The sequence below is a fragment of the Phodopus roborovskii genome, unplaced genomic scaffold (genome assembly GCF_943737965.1).
Source record: "Phodopus roborovskii unplaced genomic scaffold, PHOROB, whole genome shotgun sequence".
In the NCBI taxonomy this organism is placed as follows: Eukaryota; Metazoa; Chordata; class Mammalia; order Rodentia; family Cricetidae; genus Phodopus; species Phodopus roborovskii.
This window is the reverse complement of record NW_026126484.1, coordinates 636,787-659,136: the sequence shown is the minus strand read 5'-3', so window position 1 is coordinate 659,136 and position 22,350 is coordinate 636,787. Positions and strand designations below refer to the sequence as shown.

The window sequence follows — 22,350 nt, the reverse complement described above, 5'->3', positions numbered from 1 at the left end:
CGAACATAATAACCAATAAAAACGTGATGCACAGACTTTTAGAACACCACTTTTTCGAGTTACTGGAAGATGGTGACAGTGTCAAGTGTGGGTGGTATTAAAGCCAGCGGCTAAAGTAGCATTTCTGTACGCCACCACACTGCCCAATAGAAATGTACTTAGAGCTAGCCCGGCTTTAGAGTGTCAGCGAAAGTGACACGGAGTAGCCTTTGCCTCTTGCTCCCCTTTCCTCCTTGCCTCTTATCGACAGCTCAGTATGGTGTCCTTTCTTCCTTTGGTAGTGTGGGAAGCTCCTTCACTTGGACCGGGGTTATTGTGCTTTCGCTCTGTGCTTGCCATTGTACCTTGAGCCCAGGCTGGTGACACTTGACACATCTTGGACACCATTGATTTGGAACGAGTTAAAAGACACATTTTCTGGTTCACTACACACCAGAATTTAACAATGTTTTTCAAAAATTACAGAAACGATCACATGGCATTGTTCTATTTATTCCACACCATAACACATTACTGTCTCTCATATTTAAAGGAGGGAGGGCAGGAAAGGAGAATGGGAGAGAGGGAGGGAGACGGGGGCGGAGGGGGTCGGACACCAAGTATTATCCAAAACCATAGCAGTCATATTATTCACTTCAGTTCTCAGTTTTCAACCTCACAGATATTGTGGAGAAAGGAAATATCACTTTCTGTTCCTTTCCCTCCTTAAGAAATCACTTTTCAGTTTGTTCATGGATATTGTGATAGTCATTTACAGATTTTTTTTTTTTTAAAGTGGCAAATTCAATTTACCTCCTAATTGCTTACAAGCACCAATTCTCTGTGTGGAATTTTCTATTAGCAAGTCCGATGGTTATTATTGTCAAGGTGATAGGATCTGGAGTCACTGAAGATGAAGGTCTCTGGTCGTATCTGTAGAGAGCGATCTAGGTTAGATTAATTGAGATGGGAAGGCCCACTTTAAATATGGGTAGTGATATTTCATGAACTGGGGGCCTGGACTGAGAGCAAAGGAGAAACGAGCTGAACTTCCTGGCTATGTATACAGCAGGACCAGCACTTCCTCAAGTGTCTGCCATGATGACTTCTCTTCCCTGATCCCTTAGACCTGTAAGTCATAGTCAACCTTTCCTATCTTTAAGTTTCTTGGTGGTGGCCGGGTATGTATTTGGTCTCAGCTTTTACAACCCAGCACTGCAAAATTTGCTTAAGTCTAACAGGCCTGGTTAAGCATGCTACTTATTTTGAGGGTCAGTGCCCCTTAGCTAAATCTTGCTTTGTGTGATTTAATGTCTCCCAAACAAATCTATTAACAAATCCTTTATTACATTAATTCTATTACTTTGAGTTTCTTCTATTTCGACATGGCAAATATAAAACCAGAAGGGAACAGTTGTATGAAGATACTTCTGAACCAGCACATAGGACACAGAGGCAGGAGAATCAAGAGCTTAAGTTGTCCTGGACTACATAGCTAGTTCAAGGACAGCTGGTCTACACCGGACACCTTGTTTCAACAAACAACACAGTCATTTTGAGAGGGTCCTCATGGGGAGGGTACTCTCAAGGGAAGCACATTTTTCTTTGTACAACAAATTCTTTTTCCAAGGCTGAAACAAATCCTTTCGTTTTCACATTTGTGAGTGAAACATTCTTAGAAACAGGTGGTTTCTGATGGAAGATCCCTTCTGACACAGAGAGAAGGGAGCAAGAAGAGTAGACATTTAAGAAAATTCCACAGAAGGCAGTGGAGTATGGTGGGCAGCACTACAGCCTCCCATTCCTCAAAGCATTTACACACTGAACGCTGAGTATGGAGATTTCCCAACCTCAGAATTTACTAGGCAGGACTAGAAACTCTGAGTGGGGCAACAGTCTCATGACAGAGAACTGAGTGTCACTGTTGAGGTCTGGGGATGGAGACCCACATATCAGCCTCACCTTCTTGCCACAGGCAACATCTGAAAAAAACACCAGCATCTCATCAGTTATGGGAAGTTTCTATTGAGTTGTAAGATACCCTGATACAAAATGCCTGACATCAGTTTTTTTTTTTTCGTTGTTATTGCATGACAATAACATATACATATAACATGCCAACATACATATACATTCCTAAATATAACCTATTTGGTCTGTATATTGTTACTTCTATGTATGTTTTCCGGACGCTCTGGGGGGGAAATTACTTCTCCCATTCTCAGTTTTTCTCAGTTGCCTATAGTCATTTGTGTAGGGTTGTGGGCTCATAGGCTTTTCCCCTGCTCAATTTAACCTATTGATGCAACTGTTGTACTGTTGTACCTCCGGGTTGTGGTAATATTTGTACAACCCTATAAATCTACCAAAAAAAAAAAAAAAAAAAAAAAAAAGGTTACACTGTGCACTCCAAACAAAAATTCCATGTGATATAAATTGTACTTTCAATAAAAATGAAAACTATTTGAAATACACACACACACACAGAGAGAGAGAGAGAGAGAGAGAGAGAGAGAGAGAGAGAGAGAGAAAGAGATCTTAATACATCAAAGGTAGCTGAAGACCTCCATAACTATAGTTAGGTTATCCCCTGAAAGAGCATAAAATTCCCTGGAATTTTCTTGGTTCACCTCCAAGATTGTGGCCATTTGTTCTGACAACTCTCATCTCTTTTGTGAATAATCACTGATACTGCTCCAAGCCAAGTTTCCTGTGTCAGGACTGGCTGCTTTTATCTCCCAGTAACTAGTGGACTCCAGCACCAGCCCTTGAAAGCACCAGCCCTCCTAAATCCAATGCACAGAGACTTATAGAAACTACAGAGGACTCATGCTGTCACTGGGCATTATTTAAAAAAAAAAAAAGACCTGACCCAGAAACTGATACTTCAGATTAAAACTTTTACAGGGCAAAGTTCAGAGATTGTGACACAGAAGTAATGATTAAAATTTTAAAGTTTTGCCTCTAATATCAGGTGCTTAGGCCAAAGATAGTGGATATCTTCAGCCAGTGAATTGGCTGGAGATACAAAATACAAAAATACAAATATAATAAGATCTAAATCTGGTACTGATGGTTTTCCTCTTAAAAAATATGTGCTGCCTTCTTGAATACAAACTGGCATCATTTTTTCTGCTCCAAATCTTAATGGTTAACTCAGTTTAACTTGATGTTAAACTCAGAAGGAAACAGTTCTCTCTGGTTCTCAAACATGAGTGGAGATAAAGATAAAAGGTTATTAGCTCACAAAACAGCCATTTTAAATACAACTGGAGATCCTTGCTTTGTCTAAAATAGACTGGAGGAAAGAAAGAGAGAAAGGGAGAGAAGGGAGATTAAAAAAACAACAGCAACAACAAAATAAACAAAACAGAAAACCTTGGGAAGTTCATTTGCCAAAGGTATCTCTACTAGGTATCAGTCCTTGGGTTAATTCTTGTTGCCTCTACCCTGTTCCCTTTTACTTCTTGTAAAACAGAAGAGAAGGGAAAAGCCACTGGAGAAAGGGAGGGGGGATTTTATAGACAGGACTGAGGAAAACAAGTAGAAAAGAGAGTATCACAAGACACAGGCAACTAAGCGACTTGTAGCATAAAAACATAAAAGACCCAGAGACAAGCTTCAAGTTGAAGATCAGAGAAGCAAAGCAGCCAAGCCAATAGACCTACCTCTACCCAGCTGAAATGGTAATCCTGTCTCCACAGTCCTCAGAGGTAAAAGTTCTCAGTTCCTGTCTCCCCTGCCTTTTATTCCTTTCTCAGCCAAGTCAAATCACTCCTGCCTCCACCTCCCAAAGGCTGGGATTAAAGGCATATAATTGAGTTCAATCTTCAAGACAAAAAAAAAAAAAAAAAAAAAAAAACCAAAATACATGGAACAAATGAACAACTGAATATTCCCTCTGCCTTCACTCACACCTCACTGTTGTTAGAAAGTCAAGCATTTTTCCTGTGATTTACTTTTTGTTTTCTTAACTGCTTTATGAGACCTAGTGCTCTGCCCAGCGGGGCCAAATAAAAATGGCTTTTGAGTTGAGGACCAAATAAAGTGGGACAACTCGATGGGACATTCGATCCTGGCCTTTATGGCAGGAAACTTCATAGAGTTTGTTCTGGGTGCAGAACTTTTTGCTTATGTCCAGATCTTCAACTGAGATAAAAACAAAAACAAAAAAAAAAAAAAAGAAAGAAAGAAACAAAACAAAACCAACGGACATTTGTTATAACTCTGTGTCATAGTCTAAAGTTTTGTTAACCGCCAATATAAAATATTTGGACTATTTCATATTGACGTGCAAACCATTTTGAAAACTGGACAATTCCTAGACTGGTATCTGGGAAACCAGCATTATCCTGACTCAGACGTTACAAGATACAAGTAACAGCTATTTCATATGAAATTGTGGGTGGCTCTGAAAAGAGCCTTTGGGTCAAGAGCGAGGTCGGCGGCTCACTTGGAGCTGGTGTACTTGGTGACGGCCTTAGTGCCCTCAGACACAGCGTGCTTGGCCAGCTCCCCGGGCAGCAGCAGGCGCACGGCCGTCTGGATCTCCCGGGACGTGATGGTCGAGCGCTTGTTGTAATGCGCCAGGCGGGAAGCCTCGCCCGCGATGCGCTCGAAGATGTCGTTGACGAACGAGTTCATGATGCCCATGGCCTTGGAGGAGATGCCCGTGTCGGGGTGCACCTGCTTCAGCACCTTGTACACGTACACCGAGTAGCTCTCCTTGCGGCTGCGCTTGCGCTTCTTGCCGTCCTTCTTCTGCGCCTTGGTCACGGCCTTCTTGGAGCCCTTCTTCGGGGCGGGCGCGGACTTCGCGGGATCAGGCATGGTGAAGAACACAATGAAAAAGAGAAGATAGTAACAGTCTGGATGTACTCTCGGCACTGGCTGCTTTTAAAACAAACTTGTGACGGTGCTTCTCGCGATTAGCAAACGTCATTCACTTAGTATCCAATCAAAGCAAGGACTTTTCAAAACCACGGTGCCATTGGGTTACATGATACAGTTTTATGTAGCCAATGAAATCGCTCCATTTTCGCGCCTTGCGTTGACTATAAACAGCGCCAGTGTGTGCCTCTTTGTGCTGGCTTACTGATTTTTTGACAGCTCATTATCTATCATGTCTGGACGCGGCAAGCAGGGCGGCAAGGCTCGCGCCAAGGCCAAGACCCGATCCTCCCGGGCCGGCCTGCAGTTCCCCGTGGGCCGTGTGCACCGCCTCCTCCGCAAGGGCAACTACTCGGAGCGGGTGGGCGCCGGCGCCCCGGTGTACCTGGCGGCCGTGCTGGAGTACCTGACTGCCGAGATCCTGGAGTTGGCCGGCAACGCGGCCCGCGACAACAAGAAGACGCGCATCATCCCGCGCCACCTTCAGCTGGCCATCCGTAACGACGAGGAGCTCAACAAGCTGCTGGGCCGCGTGACGATCGCGCAGGGCGGCGTCCTGCCCAACATCCAGGCGGTGCTGCTGCCCAAGAAGACCGAGAGCCACCATAAGGCCAAGGGAAAATAGGCCTTTCACACTGGTCTTCACTATAAAGACAAAGGCTCTTTTCAGAGCCACTCACCCTTTCTCCAAGAGAACTGAACACTGCATAACTGTTATGTGCATTGAGATTTGTCCAATGTATTGCTCCATCCTTTACTCAGATCACTGAAAGTATCTGTTGCCAATACATTGAGCAAAAATGTTAACTAATGTCATCGTAAGACGTTCAATGTTAAGTGTTCATTTCAACTCAAAACACTCAGTTCCTCCTTTATTGGGAAACAACTAATCACTATAAACATTCCTCAGATGATTTATGGTCATAACTGACATGTCACCTGCCATTTGCCAACATCAAAACCATCTAAGACTCAAAATATTTAATGGAATCACAAACACATCCACGCACTATCCTACCTCCTTCACTCTGCAAATTGAAATTTACAAATTGTATCCAAAGTGCTAATCATTTAAAGTCGTTTTTTAAAAGTCACTACCTAATACATCGCCTTTTCATATAATCTGAAACAGAAAGGAGAGTCTAAATACGGTTTTTTTTTTAAAAAAAAAAAATTACATTGATTTGCACTAATATCCGGTCAGATTGTCTTTTCATTAGTCTGCTCAAACAGACTGCAGAAAACAAAAGGACTCGCCAACCAATGAAATTTTTCCTGCAGCCATTTTGACCAATCAGAATCCGTCCGCCTGTATAAATACTGGTCCGCGGGCGTCTCGTTCGCACACTTTTCTTTCCAAGCTCGCGTTTTCTAGTTATGGCTCGTACCAAGCAGACCGCTCGCAAGTCCACCGGCGGCAAGGCCCCGCGCAAGCAGCTTGCCACCAAGGCTGCTCGCAAGAGCGCCCCGGCCACCGGCGGCGTGAAGAAGCCCCACCGCTACCGGCCCGGCACCGTGGCCCTGCGCGAGATCCGTCGCTACCAGAAGTCCACCGAGCTGCTGATCCGCAAGTTGCCGTTCCAGCGCCTGGTGCGCGAGATCGCACAGGACTTCAAGACCGACCTGCGCTTCCAGAGCTCGGCAGTCATGGCTCTGCAGGAGGCTTGTGAAGCCTACCTCGTGGGTCTGTTTGAGGACACCAATCTGTGCGCCATTCACGCCAAGCGAGTCACCATCATGCCCAAGGACATCCAGCTGGCCCGTCGCATTCGCGGGGAGAGGGCTTAAGTTGGTGTTCAGTGATATTATTCAAAGGCTCTTTTCAGAGCCACCCATATCTACACGGAAGAGCTGTTTACTTTTACCGATAGCTCACATCCTAACCAAGCAACAAGTGCCTGGTGTGCAAAATTAGTTCTTAACCTTTTTTTGTCAGGCTTCCCAAATACCAACACGTATTTCATCATGTCTTAACAAACTTTTACTAGTATTTGTTTTGGGTGTAGTGCTTGAATATATTTGGCCAATTTGTTGCTTTGAAACTAATCTGACTTAGGTATTGAAGCTATCGAGTCCAAGGCCATCTTCATTTTAGGTATACGGAAAACTTAAGGTCGTTTGGTAACACTTTCCCCTCCCTGTCCGTGTTATTCATGCTAGGGATTAGCAAGTTTTGGTAGGCTGAAAAGTGTGTTTACTCTGCATGTCTGCACCGCTTTTGTATCTAATGCTCTGGGATCAGAACTGGACATTGGGTCCCCAGCAACTAGTTCTAGAGGTTTGTGGTTAAACTCTCACAACTTCTACTTTAGGTTTCAGTTTTCTGAGAAAGGTGCTTTGATATTGGTATGAATCCATAAAGCAAAATAAAGTCCCTCTCCATGAAAGTTTTCTGGAAAGGAAGATGAGTATTTTGGAAGGAAGGCCTGTGGGGCCTACTGCAGATGGAGAGTTTGTCTTTGGATCCAGGCTGAGCCACCTGTTCAACTGTACAGTAAGCAAAACGTTCTTTTCTTGCACACAGCAACACCAAGCCCTCTATTAGAAACTCTAGAAGGCTCACACATAGTTTTGTTTACTTCAAGCTTGCATTGATAAATACTCAGTATATAAATGAATACTAGGTGATAGATGCCACATTCTCTTTTTTCTTCAAGATGGGGTTTCTCTGTGTAACAGCTCTGGTTGTCCCGGAACTCACTTTGCAGACCAGGCTGACCTCCAACTCAGAGATCCACTTGCCTGCAGGTATGGGCCCAGCAGATGCCCCATTCTTAGGTAGACACTAATGTTATTTATTAAGACAAGGATCAGTAAAGAGTTGAGCTGCTGAGTGATGGGTCTAAGATAGGATATGTATTTAGTTTTTCTTTTTGTTTTCCTACAAGAAATATTGAAGTTAGATGAAGAGTGTTATAGAGAGGGTAAATGTCACACAGACATAATGATCTAGAATTAAATAGTATATGAAAAATATTTAAAATTAAAGGAGAGGGCTATCTCTTGTAGCTTTTGCCTTATTATCAATACCAAACATCCTAATTTGCCTTGTTCATATCAGCCAAGAAGCTGTACTTACTCATATTACCCTTTGTTGATAATTTCCTTTAACCTCCCTAGCAAATATTACCTTCCATACATTTTAGTCTTTTAAACCCTTCTTCCCCACCCTCCTTACGTTACTTATTCACTTTTGTGTTTCTCCTCACTAAATTTTCTGTAGCTCAGACACTACTTACTGCACCTAAGGGTGAATTGAATTGTTTCTGAAAGAATAATTAGAATCTAAGGAGGTAAAATAACCTTCATTGTGCTTGAACTTTCTGAGACAGCATAATTGTCACAAGGTATAAATTTCCTTTCCAACAACCAGATTACTTATATGCTAATATGGGCAATATCAAGGGTTTTTGACCCCACTGTTCTCCAATTGGCATTTTGCTTTAGGAAGAAATTAAATTTTTCCTGAACACAGGTTGTCTGCTTATTAGTACTTTGGGGTACCAATATCATCGTTATTACTGCAGTCTCATTTAGGAACCATCTCTGGCCTTCTTTGTGTGTGTGTGTGTGTGTGTGTGTGTGTGTGTGTGTGTGTGTGACTGTTAACTATATAAAGTAAACACAACTCATTTGCTTGTAGCAATTCTTTTTTCTTTTGTCGTTTCATTTTTTTGAGATGAGGTCTTACTGTCTAGCTTTGGTCTGGAATTCACAAGAGATCTGCCTGTTTCTGCTTCCTGAACACTGGCATTAGACGTGTGGGGCACCCATGGGCAGCAATGTTACTCATAGTTTGTGAGAGAGCCAGTAACATAAGACAACAAGGTACGATGATTAACTAGAAATATCCAAAACAGGAAAATGAAGGTAGAAACATTATTTTATAAATTTGTATTACATTATGGACCCACCTCAAACAGCAATCCTACTTCCTCAGCTTTCGGCTTTTTCAAACTCAGCAATCCCACCGCCTCAAATAACAATGATGTTGACAGGTATGAGGCACCCTATACCTGGCTTGTGAAATTTCAATTTTGGATTACAGAATCACAATCATATATACAAACACTTCATCACTCCTGAAAATTTATGTTGTGTTTCTCAATGGAAATGTTGATAGCCAACTTCTCCCTACCTGTAACTCCAGTTCCACTGAGTAAACAGAGACAGAGCCAGGGGTTAATTAAAAAACAGAGCTAAGCTAATACTGCTTACTTTCTTTACATATATTCTTAGCTACAATTATTTTATGGGTGGGGCATGCATATGTGAAAGGCTGAGGACAAATTGTGGGAATTTTTCCTTCCAGGTGGGCTCATGAGATTGAACTCCAATGTGTTAACTACCACTGTTTAAGGATCCTGGCTCTGTACTTGCCGAATTTTATTCGAACAAAAATAAAAGGTTGCAGGAATCTGTTACTTAGATGTGATTCTCTAGGAACAAAAAGCGGGAGAGTACAAAATAGCACTGAGGCCTCCTACCACTCTAGACTGGGAGCCCAACAGAGCTGATTTTAGTAAGGTACTTGTCATATTAAGCCTATAATTTTTTAACTTTACCACCAAAACTAAGCCAAGTTTCCTGTTGGCTTCCAGACAACTTCAATAACTCAATGGAGCAAAAATGGAAGTAAAGCTCACTTTGAAACTATTCTGATAAGCCAGCTCGGCCGCCAGGTACACCGGGACGCCGGAGCCCACCCGCTCCGAGAAGTTACCCTTGCTGAGGAGACGGTGCACACGGCCCACGGGGAACTGCGGAACGGGTCTTGGCCCTGGCGCGCGCCTTACCGCCTTGTTTGCCGCATCCTGACGTTTCAAATTAAAAGGTGTACAATTTAACTGCCGAAGCGGAAGAGCACTTCAATTTTTATTTTTGGTCAGTGGCGCTAAAAAAGAAGACGTGGCATTGGCTAAAACTCTAGTTTCATGTTAACCAATAGAAGTACAGGTTTGAAAAATGTACATTCTGATTGGGTAAAACTAACTTCTAACTAACCAATGAGTACATGTCAAACTTTTCTCCCTATTTGCATACGGAAATCTATAAAAGGACGGTGTTCCTGTGGCTTGTTACCCTGGCTGCTTGTTCTTTAAGTAATTTAGAATCTTTTAACATGCCTGAGCCCACAAAGTCTGCGCCAGCCCCGAAGAAGGGCTCCAAGAAGGCCGTGACCAAGGCGCAGAAGAAGGACGGCAAGAAGCGCAAGCGCAGCCGCAAGGAGAGCTACTCGGTGTACGTGTACAAGGTGCTGAAGCAGGTGCACCCCGACACGGGCATCTCCTCCAAGGCCATGGGCATCATGAACTCGTTCGTCAACGACATCTTCGAGCGCATCGCGGGCGAGGCTTCCCGCCTGGCGCATTACAACAAGCGCTCGACCATCACGTCCCGGGAGATCCAGACGGCCGTGCGCCTGCTGCTGCCCGGGGAGCTGGCCAAGCACGCCGTGTCCGAGGGCACCAAGGCCGTCACCAAGTACACCAGCTCCAAGTGAGCCGCCGACCTGTTGACCCAAAGGCTCTTTTTAGAGCCACCCAAACAGTTCTTTTGGAAGGGCTTCTACACCAAGCTTCCATATTTACAATGGTCTGTTTTCAGCTTTTTCAAATTTTTGAAGCCAGAACATTCCACAACCAATGCAGACAGTTAAGTGAGCCTGTCAGTCCCCAGTAGGCATTTTAAGTACCCGCGTCAACTTTCCCAGCCCTAAGAATTATGTCCCCTACCTATGTCTTTGAGACTGGATCCCATCTTTATTTCAAACTGGGAAATCACAATCCGTTGCGTTAGAAGTTTTATAGGAATGTACTTGTAAGTTTGCTTTGGTTCAAGTGCACCATAACGACTACGTCTCCCTTGCAGATTTCTTTTAGGTTTTTGTGCGCCAGGTCTCTTCCTGCTTTTGATTTCACTAACCGCTTGCCTCAAATTTTCCGTCTTCCTCATATTGGGTAGCTGGGATTATAGGCCTGTAGAGCCAACTAGGTTTGGCTTTACACAGCCCTGTTTTTCCTTCCCCTCCCCCTCCCCCATAGGCCTGCCAGGTGACTTTAGGTTGCTTGTTTTAAAATTGTCTTCTGTTTTACCACTGCTTGCTGTGATCTGATTTTTAACTATGCATATAAAAGTTTATTGGTGTGATTTTGATGTTCCAAAATGGAATTAAAGGAGAAAACCTCATTGGGTCTTAATGTCATTTCCATTTTTATATTAGTTTTGGGATTCTGCTTACAAGGGTGTTTTTGTTTTGTTTCTGAATAATAAAATACTAGGTAAGGTATAGGTCCATCAAAGTATAATAGGAATTTCACGAAATATGAAAATGATTTCTAAGTCCTCTCAGTTGGCTAGTAAGTGCAATAGAATGGTCACATAAGGGTAGATAATTGCATATTGTCATAGTTTGTTTTGTGTTGTAAACACCATGACCAAAAGCAACCTGAGGAGGAAAGGGTTTGGTTTACAAGTCCTTTCCTATTTAGTCCATCACTGAAGAAAGTCAGGGCAGGAATTCAAGTAGTATGTAGCAGAGGCAGACTCATCCAGATGTTTTTCTTCTACCTCCCAGGACCACCCTACCCAGGGATGGTACTACTGCCTGTAAGCTTGACTCAACCACATCAGTCATTAATTGAGAAAATGTTCCAGAGAATTATCTACAGGTCAATCTGACAAAGGTAGTTTTTTCAACTGAGGGTCCCTCTTCCTTTCTATGATGCTATCTTGTGTCAAGTAGACAAAAACGAACCAGCACAAACATCAATATTAGTGCCCAGATGCTCAAAATGCATTTTAGCTGTTGTATAATAAGACCTTAATATGCCTCTCTAACCAGTTTGTTTATTATCTTTAATTTCTGTAGTATCCCGTGGAACAAATTTTATTGTCTTCCTTCTTTTAAAGTTGAGGAAATTAAATGAGAAAGAACTACACTGAAGTCATAAATTACATCCTGTCTTGTGTGAATGGAAAAAAACTTGAGTTATGAACTATCCTCCAAAATAATTATACAATCCCTGAAAAGAAAATTTGAATACATTACAAGGTGAAATACCTCAAACTGTCAAATTTAAATAAAATTTCTATCATTGAGTTGTTTAGTCTTTTTTTTTTTTTTTTTTTTTTTTTTTTTTTTTTGGGGGTTTGCTTTGTAGTCAGATTTGCTTGAAACTCACAAGCATTCTCCTTCCTCAGCCTTCTGCATGCTGTGGTTGTAGATGTGTCCACTGGGTCCAGATACCATGCATTTAGAGGTAAAATTTCAGCCTGAATTCTGTGAGAGGGTAAACGTCCTCTGACATTTATTACAGTCCAGAGGATTTCTGACAATAATTCCAGTTTTGAATGAGTCAATTTATTAAGTATATAGCAAGTCAAAAGCAAATAAATATAATAAATAGAAAAGCAGCAGGTAGATAGTAAAACCTCATCAAATGGGATCTCGAAGCATCCAGCAGCAATCAATTGAGATGCATTGCTGAGGCAGGCAGATGAACTTCAGGAAGTCACTGACAGAATGCAAGACTTTATAACAACAGTGGAGAGAATACTATTACATACTTTCTCACAGCATAAAGCAGGAACCAGCTGAGGAAGCTGCTGTCAGGTGTAATTTCCTATTGGGCTTTTCCCCTCCATCAGTGAGCTTCCCATAACTGAAGTACTAGGGTACTAGGGTGTTTGTTTGTGTGTGTGTGTGTGTGTGTGTGTGTGTGTGTGTGTGTGTGTGTGTGTGAAAGAGAGAGACAGAGAGAGACAGAGACAGAGAGGGTGGTGGTTGGGGGTGGGGAGAGTGTGTCACCTGGCTGTTATGGAACTTGCTCTCTAGACCAGTCTGGCCTCAAACTCACAAATCAAGCTTCCTCAACTTACCTCTACTTCCTGAGTTCTAGGATTAAAGGCATGCAACACCACTGCCCAGATAGTATTTTGTTTGTTTGTTTTGATTTTGCCCCTGAGGGCACTTTTTCATCATAGGAGAAACAAAAGTAACATAAAGTACTTTCTAACATCTGTTAGAAAGGTTCACCTTCTAAGGACACAATGCTTTTGTGTTTGGGCTGCTTTCTATTCCTTCCCAGGAACAGCCTTAGGGGAACCAGCTAATTCTTATGCAAGGGGCCTTATAAGAGTCTTTTATTCTTTTGTATGGATGGCAGGAATCCCCCAGAACTCACCCTTGTAGACCAGGCTGGCCTTGAATTCAAAGATCTCCTTGCTTCTGTCTTCAAAGTGCTAGGATTAAAGGTGTGTGTTGCCAACCACTCAAAGACTCCAGAGACTTTTGAGAAAGGCACACTTGTGTTCAAACTGGTAGAGTGGTACAACAGTACAACAGTACAAACGTCCACTGTAGCTCATCCTATTGCCCCACCCTACCTTAGGGCTATAAGTGCTAGGAGTTCAGCAGTTTACAGAAGAAACTAGGTAGAATATTGTGCTCATTAAATACATTAGTGATTAATTCTGAGTCACCAATAATGCACTGGTGTCACATTAAGGAAAGAAATAAAAACATTTCCCCCTGGAGTCACTTAACCAAGAGCAAGTCCAAATTTTAATTGTCTATTTCATGTTCCCTGTGTCATTTGTCTGTTCTGTCTTAGTGTCTGTGTGAATGAGTATGAGTCTGAAACTGCCTAACTGAAGGCTGTCTTGCTAATCTTTCTCTGTGTGTGTTTGTTGTATGAGCTATATGTGTGAATGGTGTCTGTGGCTAATAAAGGGCTTCACTCTGTATTTATTGAACAGCATGGAAAGCATCACATTGCCTTTAGAGCATTGGTTTCAACCACGGGTTGCAACCTCCTGGGGGTCACATATCAGACAACTTCAATATCTGATATTTACAATTCATAACAGTAGCAAAGTTTCAGTTATGAAGTAACAATGACATAATTTTATGGTTGGGGTGTCACCTCAGTGTGAGAAACTGCATTAAATGGGTGCAGTATTAGGAGGGTTGAGAACCAGTGTTTAACAGAAATCTTTACCAGAGTTTTACAAGGAATATATCACTGGCTACAAATGAACCAGACAACAAACAATATTGCTTACAAACTAGTATCCATAATTGTCACTTTTAACATGCATGGTAGATTTTAGAAAATTGCTTTCTACTTTTGTATTTGATACTTTCAGCAAATGATGCACAGGCATTATCTGTGTCAGGGGCATGGAAGTGTATGTAACTTAAGGTTGCAGCTATGCATTGGCTATATATTGTTCTCTTAAATGCAGGCTAGGCTAGGCTAACACTCTTAACTTCTAGGTGTATTATTAACTCTGGTTGTGAGACACAACAAACATTCCATTCTCTTCGAACATTCCATTCTCTTCGAATGTAAGAGATATTTTCAGAATATTATATCACCACAGAATATAAGAGGTGGCTGTCTTCCATTCAGTCAACAACCCAGACTCTGTGTTTGACTGTTTGTAATAGATAGCAGCTCCCATCCTGAGACATCTCATTGCACTATATAAGCTCAGTTAAGACAGAAAGGGCTCGTGGAAAATGGACACCTTTGTTGTGTGGGTGGGGTCTTAAAAAAAAGAGTATCTCCAAGAACTCTGGAAAATGTCTTTGCTTTTAAATAAAACTAGAAAATATTAATGAGCATTATAAAGAGTTTGTATGCTATATATGATTAAGAGTAGAAGGTGATGGGGACATAATAGAGCAGAGGATGTGAGCTATTGTTATCCCACAATGCTTGGCTACTGCAACTCAATAGATTTAATGAATTGAGAGACACAAGGACTAAGAAATAAAGGACTTTGTTAACATAAAATCAAAATGTTAGAAGATGACAGGCTATTACCTTTTAAATTTTTTTCCTTTTATCATTTTATTTTTTTAGGTGTGTGGGTATTTTGTCTACATCTGTGTCTGTGCACCATATGAATACCTTTTGCCCAGATAGGCCAGAAAATACCATCAGATCCCCTAGCAATATAGCTACAGACAGTTGCGAACTGCCATATGGGTCACGTTGTAAAGGAAAAAAATAAAAAAATAAAAAAAATGAAGCAGAGAGGCAGACAGAATCAATCTCAACAGGCCGATGTTGCTTTATTGGGACAGGAAGGCCTCAGATTTTGGGGGGAAGAAGGTTGACTGCATTTAGAGAGACAGGGTGACAGGTGTATATAAATACAAGTATAAACATGGGTAGTTCCCAGGACATTACAGCCACTTTGTGTGTAATTTAACTGGGATCGAGGTGGGTTGTTTTTTGATTCCCAGATGGAGCAGAAGGCCCAGGCTAGGGCCAAACAACTCTTTGGCTGGTAAAGCCTGACTCAGTCCCTCATAACCTGAGACAATTACCCAATACTGGGAACCAAACCCGATGCTCTTAACCACTCAGACATCTCTCCAACCCTGGCCCAAGCTCTAGCCTTTCTATAAGGTTTTTTTTTTTTTTTTTTTTTTGACCGTTGTCCTAAAATTCAATCTTTTAGGTAATCAAAGGAAAGTCTGAGGGTACCAGACAGGTGGGTACTCATTTGTATCTTCATAATTGTGGGCTATGTGACTCTTGTTTCATCAGAAAACATTGCAGTCCACTAAATGTAAATATTTAAAGGGTCCATGCTCTGTATTAATTGAATCAACTGTATCTACATTTCACTGTTCTCAGTGTGTCTGGCTCCCTCACAGGTATGATTTTCTCCAATCTGGGCTGGAAATGCTTGGAATGGGGGATTTTGCACAGCTGAGCACACCTGTGAGTAAATTTTTTCTTATTAAATCCTTTGAGTTGGGAAGATCCATTTCTGCACTGTATCTTTGAGACAGGAAGATACACCATTAGTCCAGATCTTTTGAGATGAGAAGATTCACTTTTAACCAGGGCTGCACCTTCCACTGACAGCCGATGTAAAGGACATGGAAGAAGGAAGCTTGCTAAGGTAAAAACACCTTGCCACAGAGCTTGGGTCTTTTAATTGGGGGAAAGTGAATGAGAAAGGGAGGAAGGCAAGAGAAGACTGGCCTCTGGGAACAGGAGTGGTGGAAGAGAAAAGAAAGGCGGGGGGGGGGCAGAGAGGCAGAGAAAAGGGGGGAATATGGGAGGTGGACGGGGCCCTTTTAAAAGGGAAAGTAGTGAATGTGCACAGGTGGTGCTCTTAGTGTCTTCAGCTGAGGGCGTATCCTATCAGAACCCAAAGGACAGGCAAATACAAATGCCTGAATACTAACAGCTAGGCTATTCATTCCTTCACTGTCATTGGAGTCAGTCATGGACTGAACAACTCTTTTACTTTTCATTGGTAGTAGACAACCATTGTTGGTCTAACTGGACCACAGCCTGTAAGCTTTTTCATATGGAATAAGGATTTATTTATTAGAATGGCTTGCACATATATGTAATCTATAAGTTCTGTTTCTCTAGAAAACCCTGAGTAAAGACATTTCTACCTGGTTATAGTGTCAGTTGATCTATAGAAGACAAAATTCAGTGATCAGCCAGTACTTAAAGAATAGAATGGGCAATAAGGAGGATATACTTCTTGGAATTGCTTATCAGTATGGAGTAGTGATGGTGCTTTTGGACTCAACAGTTCTCATCTGTCTACAAAAGGAACAGATCTAATTTCAAAGGAATAAAGAGATGGTTTATTCTAGCTCCAGAAATTGGCTTTTTATTGATCTTGGAATTCATCAAACTGAGGTACTTTCATGTGTTGAGGACATGAAGGAAATGGAGTTTTAAAAGCAGTCTATTGCTAACCCCAGGGGAAGTCTCCTGATCCTTTTCTACTCTAGGAAAGCACGGAAGTGAGAATACCTTATGTGACAGAAACAGGATTACCTCTATACTGAACAAACTTAAAACCAGAAACACTACTCTAACATCCGCATACCTTTCTGAGTAATAACTGTCCAGAAAGACCAGTTTGTCTTATAGGAGACCCTGGCCCTGTGGTACACCTGGGGAAAGGAAACTCCAGACTGAGAAGCAGAAAAGATTGTGAACAGAAAGTCCTGGCTGGAGTTTCCCATTAGTTCATACCCACACCTTTGTTGTCTAATTCTATTTCAAATATATATATATTTCAAATATATATATATATATATTCCATGAGTCTTTGAATATTTGTTACAGAAGGCTTAATTTCACCTAAAAAAAAGTTAATACAATTATCCTAGAGCTGTTAAATTTTTTTTTTTTATTAATGAGACCAAGAGCTGTACAGAAAACTTTAGCTTGCCCAGTAACAAGGCCAAGAAAGCTGGGGCTATGCACATTAGCAAGAAGGCCTATATTAAGCCACACTCCACACATGGCAGAGCAGTTAAGCAACCAACCTTTCTCTCTGCTCTGATCTACAATGCTTGGAAGAGTACTGTTATAGAAGTAATGTGCCCTCCCAGTGAAGAATCAACCTGGACATTAATAAAGGTAAAGGCTCTTTAATCACTGTGTCCAGCTCTGGCTGTTTCTCAATGAGGAACTGGCCTTGAAAAGATTTCACTAGCTTACATACACCTTGAACGTCTCTTTTCCACAAATGCTGTCATTCTTGAATCTTTGGGGTCTCAGTTCCAGATTACACTTTGAGCAATTCAAAGACAAATCTGTATTTCTGGCCCCTCAGGCAGTTGGGAAATTTACTGAGCAAAGACATTTCAAGAGAATTGTTTTAAGTTCAACAGTGTTGTTCTTTATAAAATAGTGGTTACCTGGGGTCATCTTGCTCACTTGGCAGAATGATACTTTTCTCAAGAAGTGAAGAGGGGCAGGGGCCTTTGTGGCACTGCTTAGAGTCCAGTTCTTTGATATGGGGATGGACCTAATGGCTGTTGTAAACCACTGTTGTTGTTATGGAAATGGAGCCTAAGGGCCAGTCAATCCTAGTGAATAAAGAGTTATCTCCTAGAATCCTAAATGTTGCATCTCTCTAAGGGACCTAGTTAGGGCACTGCTTATTTTTAGGGTATTTGGAGAGTAATACTCCCTTAGTTAAATCCTACCTTGTGTGACTTAATGTCTCCTAAACAAATCTATTATTAACAAATCCTTTATAATATCATTCTATTACTTTGAATCTCTTCTATATCAGTACTTCAAGACTAAAATCAAGAGAATAGCTACATAAAGATACTACTCATTTAGAGCTAGTAAAAGAACCAGGAATTCTAAGTCACCCATGACTACATGGCTACCTCAAAAACAGCTTACCTACATGACAACTTGTTTTGACAAACAAACAATAAATAAAGATATAGCCATTTTGTCTCAAAGCAAATCCATTAGTAAACCTTTTATAATATCAATCCTATTACATCAATTCTTCTGTTTCAGCATTGTCTCTGCTTCTGCAGGCACTGTGGAGCTTTGCTCAACTTTTTGTTGATAGAATCATCCGTCATCAGTATTGTTCATGTGTGACCTTTAAGATGAATGAAGATATATTAACTACTTCTTGACATCTCCATGATGTAAATCTCTGATTAATAAATGAAAAAATACAATATGGTAAAAAAAATGTTAAAATAATTTTAGATGTTTTTCTTTAAACTTAGCAGAAATCACAATGTCTAAAGGAGCTAAAGAGATAGTTTAGCAATTAAAGGTGACTTGCCACGCCTGCATGGCAAGGGACTGAGGATCGCAGAGGGTATCGGGATTGAAACACTTAACAGACCACCATGAGAAGTTAAGAAGAAGCTGCTGCCACCACTGTTTATTACAGAAAATAATGGGCTTATATACTCAAGCCAGGGGATAGGCTAAACATAGGAGGAAGTCATGCACCACCCACACCTGGGGTCAAGGCACAGCACTGTGTACTGGAAAGTTTTGAAAACAACCTTGTTTGCTCAACCTTGTTTGCATGGAAGTTCTACATCTGGGTGGGGAGAAGAAAGCTGTAAGTGACAAGTACTTAAATTTCCCAACAGTGGCTCAGAACCATCCATTCATTACCCCTGTGCCAGAGGACCCAACATGCTCTTCTGACCAGTTTAGATACCAGGCACACAGGAGGAGCACAAAAACATACCTGTATGTAAACACTTAAATACACATAATAAAGTAAGAAATCTTATTGCAAATTTAAACATTTTAATGGATACAATACAAAATGCAACAATTTTCCTACTTGATCATAAAGTTACCATAATAGTGATAATATTTATTTTTTATGCTATAAAGAAATCAATAAATCTGACCAAATGGCCAGTTGATGAATCAGACTCAGGCATTTACACTGAAAGTACTTTCTGAGCATTAAAAACTGATTTTAAAAATGTTTGGGCTGTAGGTGTAGTTTAGAGACAGAGCCCTCCATTGAAGCCTTTTGGTTCTAACTCACAAGAAAACATAAAACCCACATAACCTCATTATCCTAAGTTTTTATTTATCCAGAACACATACATCAGGAAATACTGCATATACTAAAGTTTTTAGAAGCCTTTGGGGGACAACGTAATGTTAATTAAAAACCTTAACATTTTTGAGCAAGAATTTTGGAAAAGAGTTCTGTCTGCAAAGATTGATTGGATGGATAGAACTCCAGGCATGTGGATGTTGCAGATCAGAGACTAATTACAGTTTCTCTTGGGCTATGTTTAATCTCCTCAATAGCCATTCCTTGCCCAGCACTGTGTTGGGCCTCCTAGGACTAACATATGAAATAACATTCTGCAATACATTAACTTAATAAAACCCTAGTTTCTCACCAAAGGGCTAAGAATACAGTCAGCTAACATCTAGGTGTGATAGGCTGTTCCAAACAGTGCAAGGATCAGATGACTGTATGTGAAGGAACACAGTAAAGAAGCTGCTGATGTGACTTCTCCATGATATGGTTAAGATTTTAACTATAGATATGAAAGGAACCACCAGAGGCATCTGAGAGAGAGGGAAGGATGTAAACTGAATATGGACAATATTAGAGAAGCAGGGGAGAGCCGAGAATAGTGGAGATATTGACATAGTCAGAGATACAAACAACAGCACAGGCAGAGAAAGAATATGGGGGGAGGGAGAGAGAGCGAGAGACAGAGAGAGAGAGAGAGAGAGAGAGAGAGAGAGAGAGAGAGAGACCAGTGAAACTATCCGGGTTATAAGAAGAATGATTAGCTAATGCAGAGAGAAGTCCCTGAGCTGTGAGGAGTTAGGGTAGAGGAGGATATGACAAAGGCTGCAATGCTAGTGTGAACTTTGAAATGTATAACATGCACTTCTGCTATTGAGGGAGCCAAGAACCCAGCACAGGATGAGATATGCAACCAGAGGTAGTCATAGGTCCTTTCTGCCAAAGGAAAGGAAAATGACTCCTTTTGGAAGATGGAAAGCATTTTCGCAATTTCCTGAGGAATGCTGGCTTTGAGATAATTGCCAGAAATGCTATAATTCAGGTTGAGCTCATTTATGGAATATGGACTTCTTTTTGAAGAGTTGGGAAAAAGGATTTATGTTGGAACTGACAATGAACTCACATACACACGAATATGTTTACTAAATGCCTTCAAATATGATTTTCTTAATTCTCTTAATATAAAGAAAAATGAGTGTATTAGATTCAAGAAATAGCAACTTCCTTGAACAGGAATTTGGGGAAGCCTAAATCTGTATTTCTGGGACCATGGCCAGTCATATTTTGCTTCAGAATAAACGATGTCATACATATTTTGATGGAAGTTATCTTTCTAATTTTAGTTTTTTTTATTTTGGTCAACAATACCCATCCTCTCAGTTAAAGCATTTGAACTTTAGATTATGGCCAGAAGTATTTATTTTATAAGATGAAAAGATTTCATCAACATGTTTTTTTTTTTAAGTGTGAGCTTATGAGCTTTCTAAAACTGTATGCCCAAAGTAGTTATCATGGACTATTAATTACACATAAACTTTTTTTCTTCACACCAGTTAAAACTGTTTCACTGTAGATTCCCTTTTCCAAGAAATATTGATCAATTAAAGAGAGGATTTTAGTCATTGTTAATGGTAGTCTGAATAGAGAAAACATATATGATTTTTTAAAAAATATAATTCATGGATTTCCGTGTAATTGGTAGAAATTTTTCTATTAATTCTTAAAGAACACATAACCATTAAAAATTTTCAACGAAAGGAAACTATATGAACCGTAGTCACTGTAGAGTAGGGTCACAAGGTAATTCACAGCACTGTAGGAGCCTTACAAAGTGTGCACTGACCGCGAGAGCACCTTAGCAGCTGCCTGAGGACGGGGTAACGGGTCGTTAGGGGGCTGCTTGCATTTCAGTATTTTGCACAACCTCGGTGTGTTGCTTGCGCTCAATTCTTCAAACTTAAGACTGGATGAGGAGTTAGTTCCATTAGAAAGCACAGGCAGACAAGGAAACAAAGGCGCCTTTTTTTTTTTTTTTTTTTTTTTTTTTTTTTTTAAGCCTTCCCCTCCCCCACGGCGGCGGGCGCAACTTCCCGCCTCCTCCCTCAGGTCCTCAGTTCGGTCCGCAGCCTGCTGTATAAATACCGGTGTTCAGCTGCAGTGTCAGCGTTTCAGCTCTCCACCATCTAGTGTCTAGTCATGTCTGGTCGCGGCAAAGGTGGCAAAGGCCTGGGCAAAGGAGGCGCTAAGCGCCACCGCAAGGTCCTCCGCGACAACATCCAGGGCATCACCAAGCCCGCCATCCGCCGCCTGGCTCGCCGTGGCGGAGTCAAGCGCATCTCCGGCCTCATCTACGAGGAGACTCGCGGGGTGCTGAAGGTGTTCCTGGAGAACGTGATCCGTGACGCCGTCACCTACACGGAGCACGCCAAGCGCAAGACCGTCACCGCCATGGACGTGGTCTACGCGCTCAAGCGCCAGGGCCGCACGCTCTACGGCTTCGGCGGCTAAACTTGCAACTCAGACTTGCAGTTTTCTAATCTAAAGGCCCTTTTCAGGGCCACCACATTTTCTCAAAAGAGCTGACTCTTGAATATTCCAGATATGTTAATGCCTAGAGACGAAGATACTGTTGCTGCTTCCAATTGCAATGTGGTTGTGTCTGTCCTTAATTTGCATGCCAGTTTATAACGCTGTCATGGCAATGCCAGACACCTATTATAGCCTATTAACATTTAATTTTCCTAACCTTTCATCTGCATTCTTTGACTTTTAGAAGTCGTTTCTAAGTCTTCATGTTATGATCTGCCCGTATGTACATCAGTTTGCATACATTTATTTGCTACATTCCACGTATGAAAGAAGGGGTTTTCTGAGGTTATGTGTCCTTAATATACAATATAATTCCATCTTATTCCATCTTTTAGTAGCTTCATTTCTTTTTAGAGGTGAATAAGATCAGTTACTTATATACAAATGTTTCATTGATTCCTCTGCCGTATGCAAGTAGGTTGTTGATTCCATCTCTTTGCTGTAGTAAATGGAGTAGCAATGAACATCAGGGTATAAGTATTTCTATGGTATGTATGGAGTTCTCTGAGTGTATCTCAGGTATGAAATAGCTTCATCATATTTTCTTTTTTT

At 41.3% G+C, this 22,350-nt stretch overlaps 4 protein-coding genes across 5 annotated transcripts; 3 read left to right on the top strand and 1 right to left on the bottom strand.

Moving 5' to 3' along the window:
- Positions 1-4,413: 4,413 nt before the first annotated feature.
- LOC127229561 (histone H2B type 1-H) lies at positions 4,414-4,813 on the bottom strand. The gene has a single exon (XM_051194642.1). It carries the CDS (start codon positions 4,807-4,809, stop codon positions 4,429-4,431), a length of 381 nt encoding a protein of 126 aa, XP_051050599.1. The 5' UTR covers positions 4,810-4,813; the 3' UTR covers positions 4,414-4,428.
- Positions 4,814-5,098: 285 nt separating this feature from the next.
- LOC127229556 (histone H2A type 1-B) lies at positions 5,099-5,494 on the top strand. Its single transcript, XM_051194637.1, has one exon. It carries the CDS (start codon positions 5,102-5,104, stop codon positions 5,492-5,494), a length of 393 nt encoding a protein of 130 aa, XP_051050594.1. The 5' UTR covers positions 5,099-5,101.
- A 752-nt stretch (positions 5,495-6,246) lies between these two features.
- Positions 6,247-21,717, top strand: LOC127229575 (histone H3.1-like). Its single transcript, XM_051194655.1, has 3 exons — positions 6,247-6,575; positions 13,656-13,662; positions 21,397-21,717. Exons 1-3 carry the CDS (start codon positions 6,247-6,249, stop codon positions 21,715-21,717), a joined length of 657 nt encoding a protein of 218 aa, XP_051050612.1.
- On the top strand, positions 9,992-11,854 carry LOC127229552 (histone H2B type 1-M). Of its 2 annotated transcripts, none has more exons than XM_051194633.1 (2): positions 9,992-10,368; positions 11,741-11,854. In XM_051194633.1, exons 1-2 carry the CDS (start codon positions 9,992-9,994, stop codon positions 11,796-11,798), a joined length of 435 nt encoding a protein of 144 aa, XP_051050590.1. In that variant the 3' UTR covers positions 11,799-11,854. The 2 variants fall into 2 exon arrangements, with proteins under 2 accessions (XP_051050590.1, XP_051050589.1); XM_051194632.1 differs by lacking the exon at positions 11,741-11,854 and adding an exon at positions 11,447-11,555.
- Positions 21,718-22,350: the final 633 nt, after the last annotated feature.

Bases quoted from the DNA above. Each gene is read 5' to 3' on its own strand.
- LOC127229556 (XM_051194637.1), top strand. From the start codon at position 5,102: ATGTCTGGACGCGGCAAGCAGGGCGGCAAGGCTCGCGCCAAGGCCAAG.
- LOC127229575 (XM_051194655.1), top strand. From the start codon at position 6,247: ATGGCTCGTACCAAGCAGACCGCTCGCAAGTCCACCGGCGGCAAGGCC.
- LOC127229552 (XM_051194632.1), top strand. From the start codon at position 9,992: ATGCCTGAGCCCACAAAGTCTGCGCCAGCCCCGAAGAAGGGCTCCAAG. The intron at 10,369-11,446 runs GTGAGCCGCCGA...TCTACCTCCCAG, and splicing joins ACCAAGTACACCAGCTCCAA to GACCACCCTACCCAGGGATG.
- LOC127229561 (XM_051194642.1), bottom strand. From the start codon at position 4,809: ATGCCTGATCCCGCGAAGTCCGCGCCCGCCCCGAAGAAGGGCTCCAAG.